Source organism: Zea mays, chromosome 5 (genome assembly GCF_902167145.1).
Source record: "Zea mays cultivar B73 chromosome 5, Zm-B73-REFERENCE-NAM-5.0, whole genome shotgun sequence".
Taxonomy (NCBI): Eukaryota; Viridiplantae; Streptophyta; class Magnoliopsida; order Poales; family Poaceae; genus Zea; species Zea mays.
Genome location: NC_050100.1, coordinates 13,225,174 through 13,236,221, shown reverse-complemented (window position 1 = coordinate 13,236,221; position 11,048 = coordinate 13,225,174). Strand labels below are relative to the sequence as shown.

Sequence of the window (11,048 nt, the reverse complement as noted above, 5' to 3'; positions counted from 1 at the left end):
TCCGGCAATCTTGTTGGGCCTGTGCCTGGTGACCTGATTCAGCAGCGCTCAATCGGTCTCGTACTGGCGGTGCCAACCTGTCGAATACATATGTTTGGGGTGCCCCCCAAGCAGGGTACTGTGGCATCCCAAATGAATATGGTGGCATGCTCCACATTTGATTTGGAGTATATGGTGGAGGCATGTATGTGTATGGATATGGCATAGGTGGATATGGAGGTGGAGGTGTCCATGCAGGTATGTTAGGTCTCAATTGCACAGTGTGACCTTTCATTTCTTCCGATTGGTGAGGTAGTCCAATCGGCTTTACCTGGCGTTGCTCATGAACAGGTGAGCGGGGTCGCTTTGCTGGCCGGTCACTGGGGTCGGCCTTTTTTTTCACATATTTGGACAACAATTGATTGAAAGTCGGGTCGGGTCTGACCAGCCGACCAGCTGCTTTAAAAGTATTTGTTTTCCACGTACCTATCTCTGGTCGTCGTGGTTTGAATGTGCGTGGTCGTTGTGGGTCCTGAGTGTCGCTGGACCGTCCGCCAGAGGTCTTCGAACCGTCCGGAGAAGCTTCGGACCGTCCGCGTCTGGATGGCGGACCGTCCGTGATGCGCAGAATGGGTTCTTGCACCTGCCTCCCCGTCTGTGTTTGCCCCCCAGTGCTGGAGGCTGTGATGGTCACCTTCAGGGTCTCCCCTCCATCAGGAGTCTTCTCGGCCACCACTTTCCTGCAAGAAATTTTATGATTCCCACTGGCCTCTCTTGCATTGCCGATGACTATCTCTTTGCCTTTGCCCTCATCGTTCGTGTTTGGCCGAGTCAGGACTTTCTTGCCCTCAAAGTCGATCATGTTCATTGGAAAGGGCTCCGTGTCCACTTGCATTTCCTGAAATTTCAATCGTCCTTCGTTAATGGCCGATTGAATCCGTCGACGGAATACATTACAATCATTAGTGGCATGAGAAAATGAGTTATGCCACTTGCAGTATGCACGACGTTTTAGCTCGTCGGCGGATGGAATAGTGTGATTTATTTTAATATTGCCATTTTTGAGTAACTCATCAAATATTTTATCACATTTACTAACATTAAATGTAAACTTGACCTCCTTTTGCCGTTTCTTTTGAACCGGCTGTAAGGAAGAACAAGCTGAAGATTTGGCCTGTTTTGGCCAAACCATTTCAGCAGCATATATTTCTGTTGATTCGTCGTCCGAGCTACTCTGATCGCACTCTACTATATGGACATTGTGACGAATGGTTTTGGCGGTCTCTTTGCTTCGGCTTTCACAGGCCAAAGCTCTCTGGTGTAATTGTGCTAACGTGAAAAATTGGATGCCTTCTAGTCTCTCTTTTAAATAATATCGTAGTCCATTAAAGGCTAATCCTGCTAGCTATTTTTCTGCTAAATGTATTTGGAAGCATCGGTTTCTTGTATCTCGGAACCTCCGGATATATTCATTAACCGATTCGTCCTTCCCCTGCCGTAGGGCCACTAAATCTACCAAATCTAACTCATAGTCACCGGAGAAAAAGTGGTCATGAAATTTTTGTTCTAAATCCCCCCATGATGAAATAGAATTAGGAGGTAAAGTGGCGTACCATGTGAACGCGGTTCCTGTCAAAGATAATGAAAATAAACGTACACGAAATGCTTCTATGTCGGCCAATTCTCCTAATTGTGCTAAAAACTGGCCTATATGTTCGCGCGTGTTTTTTCCTTGGTCACCCGAAAATTTTGCAAATTCGGGTATCCTGGTTCCCTGGGGGTATGGGTGGTGATCAAATCGGCTGTCATAAGGTTTTCGATATGATTGCCCCCCAGGTAACATGCTTACTCTGAGCTTATCTCGGAACGCCCCGACTATTTCTTCCCTTACTATATCAATGGCAGCCGGTGCAAGACCACCGGCTCTCTGGTCAAACATAGGTGGGGTTGGCTGAAAATTAGTGTGTTGTCTTTCCCCCCATTGGTTTGAGCTACGTGATGCATTTCCATTTGCCCTATATGGCTCATAGGTTTGATCGTTTCTTTCCGGCCTTCTAGGTGGGGCCGGAAAGCTTTCCTGGGCTCTGGATCTTGAATTAATGGGCTGGTGCATTGCATAGTGCGATGGGAAGTGTTGCTGGGACGGGTGAGGATTTAGATAATAATCCTCCTCAAAAGACTCATGCGTGGACTGTCCGGATATGTACCCGGACCGTCCGTGGTTATATGCGGACCATCCGTCGTTGTATGCGGACCGTCCGACTGGGTAGTTTGGGTTCTGTGACGTATGTGGTGGCTCGGGTGCATGTCTAGGTAACTCATTAAAAATGGGCCCAGCCGTGGCTGGCCCGGACGGTCCGCGCTCATGTGCGGACGGTCCGGACATGTGCAGATCGGCTATTTTGCTGCCGATTTGCGGTTGCTCAGGGTACGTGTCCATCGGCATCCCATAAAGGGGTTGTGACTGGTCGTGACAACCTCTAGCCGATGTATTACGTGCGTTATCCCCTAATTCAACCTCGTGTGACGGAAAATTTGCTATACTAGATTTATCAAATGCACGTACTAGTCTCCTATAATCGTTTTGCATATCCCCTATGATATTTTGCATTTGTTCACGCTGTTCATCTACATAATTCTTAAGAGATTGCATCTCGTTTGTATTACTTACATTGGGGATATCTTGCATGGGTCGCAGTGAAGTTGGATCCGTCGCCCGATGTCGGACGACCTTGTTGTTCCTGTCCACTTTGAAGTTGGCCAAGAACTTTGCTTTCGCCTCCTGGATCATCTGCTCCTTGTGCGACTCGAACTGAAGCTGTTCGTCAGCTGGCAAGGTTTCCCAAGTCGGCTCTATGATGTTGCTTGGAGAGACTTCAGAACTATCCCTTGAACCGGCCATTGAGGGCCGATTTAATAGGTCTAAATATGTCTTCCCCAGCGGAGTCGCCAAAAAGTATGTTGACGCCTTTTCGGAGCGCCAAACACTCAACAAGAACTGTGGCGGTGCTCTCTGGTCAGGCGCAGACGGTCCGCGGCCTGGGGCCGGACGGTCCGCGACCTAGCGCAGGGGCTAAGGTCCTCTGCCTGACGGCCGGACGGTCCGCGCCCTGGAGGCCGGACGGTCTGCGCGTACGCAGAGGCGGCAGAAGTCATCGGCGGCGGCCTGGATCTCGGTCCCGGGAGGGACCCCGTCGGGGAGGAGAGATCCTAGGTGATGTCTAGGCTCGGCAGGCCGACCTAGACTCTTCTAATCGGCATAGAGTCGAAGAGAAGCGGAGAATTTGGAGATCGAGAAGCTAAACTAGAACTAGACTAGAACTACTCCTAATTGTACTGGGAATAAATGCGAAATAGAAGTTGTATTGATTCGATTGATTAATACAAATCGGCCGTATACCTCTCTATTTATAGAGGAGGGGGGCTGGACCCTTTACATAACTGAATTCCGAGCTAATTCCGCGATTCTAGCTAACAAACATAGCACAAAACTCGGAACCCTAATCTACTCTACGCACGTGCGGACCGTCTGGCCCACAAGCACGGACTGTCCGGACCGCGGACTGTCCGGCCTCAGGGTCGGTCCGTCCGCAGGCTCATTTTGGTGTCAAACAATAAGCATTTGGAACTGTGTATGCTCTGTTGGATTTGTGGCTATACTAGAAGAGATCAAGTCCGGAACAATGGTATACGTGATAGGCTAGGGGTGGCACTAATTGAAGAAAAACTTGTCTAACACAGATTGCGATGGTTTGGACCTGTTCAATGGAGACTTCTAGAGGCACCAGTCCGTGGTGGGATCCTAAAGTGTCATGTGGGGCTGCCACTATCAGCGCAGGCCACATGGCCAGCAACAGATCACGTCGGCGCAGAAGTAGCAGGCAGTTAAGGCGTGATAGATTTGTTTAGATAAGAGGATAAGTAGCAGGAGTTTGTTAGGGAGACAAGTATTAGAGGATAAATAGGAGTTTGTTAGGGGGCCTGGCTATATAAGGCGGGCGACTGATTCAATAAAGCAAGCAAGAATTATTTGTCTCATTCCCCTCCTTTGCCTCTCAAATCTCACCTCCTTCACCATCGGGCTGCCAGGCAAAAACCTCGACGCCATTACCAGTTGAGGCTACGAACTTCGTAGTTGAGGCCCTCTCTCTTGGGTGCTGACGCCTTTGACAACCTGGTATCGGTATCCAGGAGATCCTCTTTGTTCGGATCAGCCGTCCCCATCACGCCCGGACCACCATCCCCATCAACCGTGCCTCCGATGGCCGACCTCACGACCAATGACCTCGCCGATCTCATCACCAAGCTCACCACGTCCGTCAAGACGCTAAAGAACAAGCTGGACACCCTGGAGCAGCGCACCATCGACGCCTCGATGTCCGACGCCAGAGGGTCGTTCAATGGTGAGCACCACAACGACCAACAACCGCGCTTTCAGAAGCTCGATTTTCGATGTTGGACGAAAAATCTGACCCACTGGTGTTCATCAATCTGTGCGAGTCATATTTTTATCAACAACGCATTGCAGCGGAGGAACATGTATGGATGTCGTCCTACAATCTGGAGGTCGGCGCCCACCTCTGGTTCATGCAGGTCCAACGTGAAGAAGGTACCTCGTCGTGGAGGTGCTTCACCGAGCTGCTCAACATCCGCTTCAGGCCATCGCTATTGTCCAATCCACTGGGCGAACTCGTCCCGTGCCACCTCACGAGCACCGTTGTCGACTTCCAGGACTGGTTTGAGGCCCTGCTTCCTCGCGCAGGCAATCTCTCCGAGATCGAGAAGGTACAACTGTTCAGCGCCGATCTCCAGCCATCGCTCATCCTCAACGTCGAGATCCACAACCCGCAGTCACTCGCCGTCGACATGAGCCTCGCACACAAGCTGGAGCTACGCGATCAATGTGCGGTGGTTGCCGCGCTAGAGCCGCGACATGCGTCTTAGAAGGGCTCGCTCGACGCCGCTGCAGAGGTTGCTACTACCGGTGCCCGGTTAGGTGGGGCCCCTCTGCCCACACCAACGACAGTGGAAGGGCACCAGGTCAGGCGACTGTCCCAAACAGAGATGGAGGAACAACGCCGTTTGGGGCTGTGCTTCAACTGCAACGAAAAGTTCGGGCGCGACCACAATCGTGTCTGCCATCGGATCTTCCTCATCGACCTGGCGCTCGAGGAAGACGACGTGAACACCTACATTGAGGAGACGACTGACGATGAACCACAGGTCCAGTGCACGTGATCACCGACATCTGTACCAGCGAAACGATGCAAATGAGCATCCAGTTGGGCGATGTCTCTCTCCTCGCCCTCCTCGACTACGGCTCAACCCACAACTTTGTCACGATAGAGGCCACCGACCGCACCTTGCTCTAGCTTCACAATGGTGGCAAGCTCCACGTCACGGTGGCCAACGACGACCGTGTTCCATGCCCGGGCATGCCCCTCTGCCCCTCACCGGCTACTACATGGTCCTTGGCACCCAGTGGCTTGCCTTGCTGGCCCATCCTTTGGGACTTTGATGCCTTGGCCATGTCCTTCTGGCGCGGCAACCATTAGGTGCGTAGGCGGGGGTAGGCGGGACCGTCTAGCCTAGTATTGCATGCATGCACAGGCGACGATCTCATGCAGACCCTCCTCGACGCATTCGCGACGGTCTTCACCGAGTCCAAGGTTATGCCCCCGCCCTGCTCCCACGATCATGTCATCACCCTGCTTCCTGGATAGTCGTCGATAGTCGTTCGACCCTACCGTTACCCCGTGGCGCACAAGGACAAGTTGGAACGTCAGTGCGCCACCATGCTCGAGCAGGGCATTATTCAGTGGAGCTCCACATCGTTCTCATCTCCGGTACTGCTCATGCAGAAGGTCGATGGCACATGGCATTTCTGCGTCGACTATCGTGCCCTGAACGTGATCACAGTGAAGGACGCGTACCCGATCCCGCTACCTGACGAGCTATGTGCCCGCTTCTTCTCCAAACTAGACCTCCGCTCTGGCTACCAAGTCCGGATGCGCGTCGAAGACATCGCCAAGACGACATTTTGCACATATGACAGCATCTATGAGTTCCTAGTCATGCCGTTCGGGCTCTGTAATGCCCCGACAAGATTTTAGACACTCATGAATTACTCATTAGCATGGCACCAGTGGGGATTGGCGACTGTGCTACGGACAAACGATGGTACAAGCTAGGACGGTGGAGCAAGGCGACCGTGAGCACTAGTTGGTTGACTGGTCGGAGAATGTTGGCCGAACGACGTGTGACCATCAGGTGGTGCACTGATGACTCGTCACGGGAGTGGGCCGGGGTGGCTTGTCGGGAGAAGGGAGCGGTGGACCGGGCCGCACATGCCATAGGTAGACGCGAGTGGGATCGACGAAGTGAGCTGAAGGTGGTCGAAGGGACGGGGCCGCATATGGCACATGCGACAGGGGTAGGGGAAGAAGAGGAGGGACATCGACGAGATATGCATCAAGAAGAGAATCGAGGTTGGGAGGTGGGGAGGAGCTAGCAAGGGGGAAAATGTCCTCATCAAAAATAACATGCCTAGAGATGATGATGATGTAGTGTGTGAGAAGATCGAGGCACCTGTACCCCTTGTGATCCAAGGAGTAACCGAGGAAAAGAGGTAAAGACAGTGAATGGATCAGGGTGCATGTTTGTGGGTAGCAGTGTCAGAGGTGTTGGGATAGCAGGCGCAGCCAAAGACGCAGAGGTGCATATTAGAGGGTGTGGTGTTGAAGAGGGCAAAGACGGGAGTGGGATGACCGACCACCTTGGAGGGGAGGTGGTTGTGGAGATAGGTGGCAATATTCAACGCCTCCACCCAATAGCTGGCGGGGAGAGATGCCTTGAAGAGGTAACAAAGCATGTTGGTGGTGGTGCGAATCATGCATCTGGCTCGACCATTCTAATGGGAAGTGTAGGGGCACGAGAGCCATATCTGAACCTCATGAGAAAGGAAGAAAGAGCGGGAGGAGTGGTCCAAATCGCGACCATTGTTGCACTGGAGCGCACGAACAGAACGGTCGAACTAGGTGGAGACCCAAGCAATGAAATGCGACAAGAGTAGTGAAGATTTCGGAGTTCAAGCACAAAGGAAAAGTCCAAAGAAAGGGTGAAAAATCTTCTCACCAAGTAATATTTATATCTCTAAAAGGCTGAGAACATGTGTGTATAAGATCAAAGATGTCTGAGTAGCCCGGGTGGTGGAACTAGAGAAAATGTGTGCATGACGACCTAGCTGACAAGCATGACACATGCTATCAAAATGGTCCATGCTACAAGAAATGATAGAGCTGCTAGATAGCTTGGTAATGACATCAAACCCAGGATGGCCGAGATGACGATGCCAAGTAGTGGACGAGGTGGTGGCAGCCAAGGTATGCGAGGATGTGACGATGGAGATTCTAGATTATGTTGGGAGCGACAAGAACACTTTTGAGGTGGAACGGTCCCGGAAGAACTCGAGTCACCTACTAAGGTAACCGGATGGTGGAACCGTTTCCCACAACAATAGAGGATGGTACAGGTGGATGAGGATGACAGTGAGAATGTGAGATAATGTACCAGCGTCAGGAGTGGTGGTAGGAAGTCGACCTCTTCTCGCGCAGCAGACCAGAATGGGAAGGCTCCATGTCAGCACTCGTGCAGGCAGGGGATCCTAAGTTGGAGCATAGATCAGGAGTGGAGGGAGGAAACTGGGGTGGAGGCGCACGGGTTGAGAGAATTGGATATGGTAGATGGACTACGGTGTGGACCGCCGCCGGTGCCCGTGGGGTGGGGGTGGCCTACGGGGGAAGGATTGAGGGGAGGTCTATGGCGCCGGGGGTGGCCGATGGGAGGGAGGCCTGGCTGGGTGCCTTGGCGGCTATGAGGGGAGGGAGAAGAGAGAGTGGCTTGATACCATGTTGGATAGAATGGAAACCCCAACCCTAGATTAGGGTAGGCTTATGTATTTATATAAGAGTATATGGGCTGGGCTCTTCGCATGAAAAACCCGTGAAGTTTAAAAGTTTGACCATCAAACAACCAACTAACATTATGACAATGATTGTTTCCTTTTATGTATGTACGGCCTCTAACCCGATGAGCATGTAATTCTGGATGCATTATTGGTTAAAGTGCCCAAAGTTTGACCAAATGTATATTTTCGTTATCAAATAAGTATATGGTGAAAACATATCACATGACAAATCTAATCATACCTATTTGATGTCATAACTATTTTTATTTTTATATATAATTGGTCAAATTTGAGATACTTGAACTTGATATTGTGCTAGAATTGCATTTTTTTAGACAAAGGGAGTACAGTCAGGCAGTTGACTAAATCACGATGAAAAAATGCTCTTTTTAGCATCATGTCTACTATGCATAAAATATAATGTTGTTTCCGTAATGCCAGATGCTTGTTATACATTACTATCTCTTGTTTAATGGACCTGATGGGATTTGGCATCATATGAAGACATTCTACATGGAACAATCTACTTTCAGGTACCTTAAGTTAGTGTTACAATTGTAGGCATCAATGCATAATGGAGAACTACATGTGTATCAGTTTCATTGTCTTCAAAACTAATTCTATATCCTGAAACTACTGTGATTCTGGTAGAGTTTCCAACTAGCTAGAATTATAACCCATCTCCTGGGATTAATCTACTTATATGCAACTTGAGACAACATGTGGGCTTTTAGCCTAGTTGGTTTGATGAATGAACAAGCTAGGATTGTTCTTTTGGTTGTGCAATGCTATGATTTTGTTTTGTTTATGAATGGGCAATTTGAAGATTTGACAAAATTGCGAGCTGCTGAAATTTTGTGTAGTTACATGCTCAGTTATATTTTACTTGCACGTTCTTTTATGCCAGGAAGTAACTCGAACCTTTTCCAATTGTATTCTTCTGGATGTTTTGAATCTCTTGTAGTATTACACTTTATTACATGATAGTTATAATTGTGCTGAAATGTGCCTCTGAGCAGTCTTACAATTCTTGTTTTGGCAGTTTCTCAGAGAACGCGTATGTTGGCCAAAATGAAAATTTTGATATTTTGTCAAATATAAGGAAAAGGCTAAAAGGTGATAGGCCTCGAGAGAAAATTGTTCATGTTGTCGAAAAGCTACATTGTCGTGCAAATGGTGAAACTGGGGTTGCAATTCGTGTGTCTGGATCTTTCATTGTGGCAAACCAATTTCTTGTATATGGCGAGGGGATAAAAGCTGAAGGGATTCCTAGCTTGGATGAGCTCTTTATTGACATTCCAAGCAAACGCGTAGGCCAGTTCAAAGAGCAGTTTATCATGCAACAGAGAAACTTAATGTCATGCTATTACATATCAAAGCAAGATCTGTACATTATCCAATCCTGATTGAACATATTATTTGTAAGATTATTCTCTGAAGCACATGTATAGAGGATTTAGAAGAATTCTTTTCGGGTCTGGTTTTGAATCTTATTTACTTTGTGAAACTGAAATTTTGGGCCAAACCTCTGACAAGAATTGAAAAGTTTAAATCTTTAACTATATTCATGTTTAGAACAATTTTATATTTGGTTGGTATTGATATTTTTCGTTTTGTCGTGAGGTCCCAGGAGGATGCGTGATTTGAGTAATGGCTGAAATTTATCATTTTTATGGGTTTTCACTCGTCTCCAATTTGTGATTCCACAGACTAGACCTTGTTCCTCGTAAGGGACCAGCCCTGTTTCCTGTGTGGTAAAGGCTAGAAGGTGTCAGGACAGTTAAACTTTCGGGGGTTTAAATTATCCTGCAGTCCCATCGCTCTTTATTTTTCTTCGTGACTATCAATTAATTTGTGACGCAGTACATTGGCAGGGATTGTTTCAGCTTTTTTTAATCGTGGTCTAGCAAACACTCAATTTTTTAGTCTGCTTTTATAAAAAATGCTTTGATATTTTTTTTCAAAATCAACATGAACATATAATTGGCTGAGATAGTTTAGTTTGGCTGAGTCGTCGTGATAGTAGAAACCTATCATTTTTTATATCTAAGACTAGCTCCAGCAATCTTCTCATCTCACTCCCTATCCTTATCTTGCGCGCTCTAAGGGTCTGTTTGGTTTCTACAAACATTTAGTCTATGACATATTGGATGTTTAGATAATATTTAGAAATATTAAATATAGTTTAATTATAAAAATAATTACATAGATAACGAATAAATGATAAGATGAATCTATTAAACTCAATTAGTACATGGTTAGGCTATATGATGCTACAATAGATATTTGCTAATCATAGATTAACTAGGATTAAAAATGTGTCTTGTTATTTACTCTTTGTCTATGTATTTAGTTTTGTAATTAGATTATATTAATATTTGTATTTTGCATTGAAACATTCGATGTGTCACAAACTAAACTCCAGTCCTTCGAACCAAACACCCCCTGAAGTTAGCCGACTAGTAGTCTTCACATTGCACCGTGCAAAATGGAGTTGGGCTATTCCTCTCCCTTTTCCTACAATGTTCTCTCTCCTTTGTGCTCGTGTTGTGCTTGTGTGGAAGTGGGAGTGAGTTGCTGTGAAATGGCTTGGGATGGCATGAGGGAGCCCCTTGCCCCTCTATTTATAGGCAAGGTGGGGGATTAAGGGGAGGAGGCAAGGATTAGTGGGAAGAGGCATGGATTAGTGAGAGATAAGCATGTATTAGCCTTGTGTTGGGGGCCTTCCTCTTCTGAAGGTCCTCAAAAACACAATTAACCCTTTGTTTTCAGCATAAGCTATTAGAGGGAGCTTCGTCTTTAGGATGCAAGTCCTTTCTTCATGATAAAGGCGTACGAGATGAAGGCATGGACAAAGGATGACAAGAATAAACGCCGAAGCTATCGCCAGATTGACAGCTTCGGTTTGTAATGGAGATGAAGCATGATGATGATGCTGACTGAAGGGAAAAAAGACTGCTTAGTCCTTAACGACTTATATTATGATCATAAGTGAGTATTGGGGACATAAATGTAATTTTACCCGGGCTGCGTCCCGTGCCTATAAATAGATGAACAGTAACACCGTACTATTCACGCTGGATTGTAATCTCTCTCTCGCGTC

At 47.7% G+C, this 11,048-nt stretch overlaps 1 protein-coding gene across 1 annotated transcript; it reads left to right on the top strand.

The window, feature by feature from the left end:
- Nucleotides 1-6,742: 6,742 nt before the first annotated feature.
- On the top strand, nucleotides 6,743-9,389 carry LOC109939632 (mitogen-activated protein kinase kinase 3-like). Its single transcript, XM_020537931.1, has 3 exons — nucleotides 6,743-6,838; nucleotides 8,387-8,478; nucleotides 8,988-9,389. Exons 1-3 carry the CDS (start codon nucleotides 6,743-6,745, stop codon nucleotides 9,349-9,351), a joined length of 552 nt encoding a protein of 183 aa, XP_020393520.1. The 3' UTR covers nucleotides 9,352-9,389.
- Nucleotides 9,390-11,048: the final 1,659 nt, after the last annotated feature.

What these genes read in the sequence shown, in the direction of transcription:
- LOC109939632 (XM_020537931.1), top strand. Translation starts at nt 6,743, where the DNA reads ATGACCGACCACCTTGGAGGGGAGGTGGTTGTGGAGATAGGTGGCAAT. An exon ending in GGGAGAGATGCCTTGAAGAG is followed by an intron (nt 6,839 to 8,386) that starts GTAACAAAGCAT and finishes CCGTAATGCCAG; the next exon opens with ATGCTTGTTATACATTACTA. An exon ending in ATGGAACAATCTACTTTCAG is followed by an intron (nt 8,479 to 8,987) that starts GTACCTTAAGTT and finishes TTGTTTTGGCAG; the next exon opens with TTTCTCAGAGAACGCGTATG.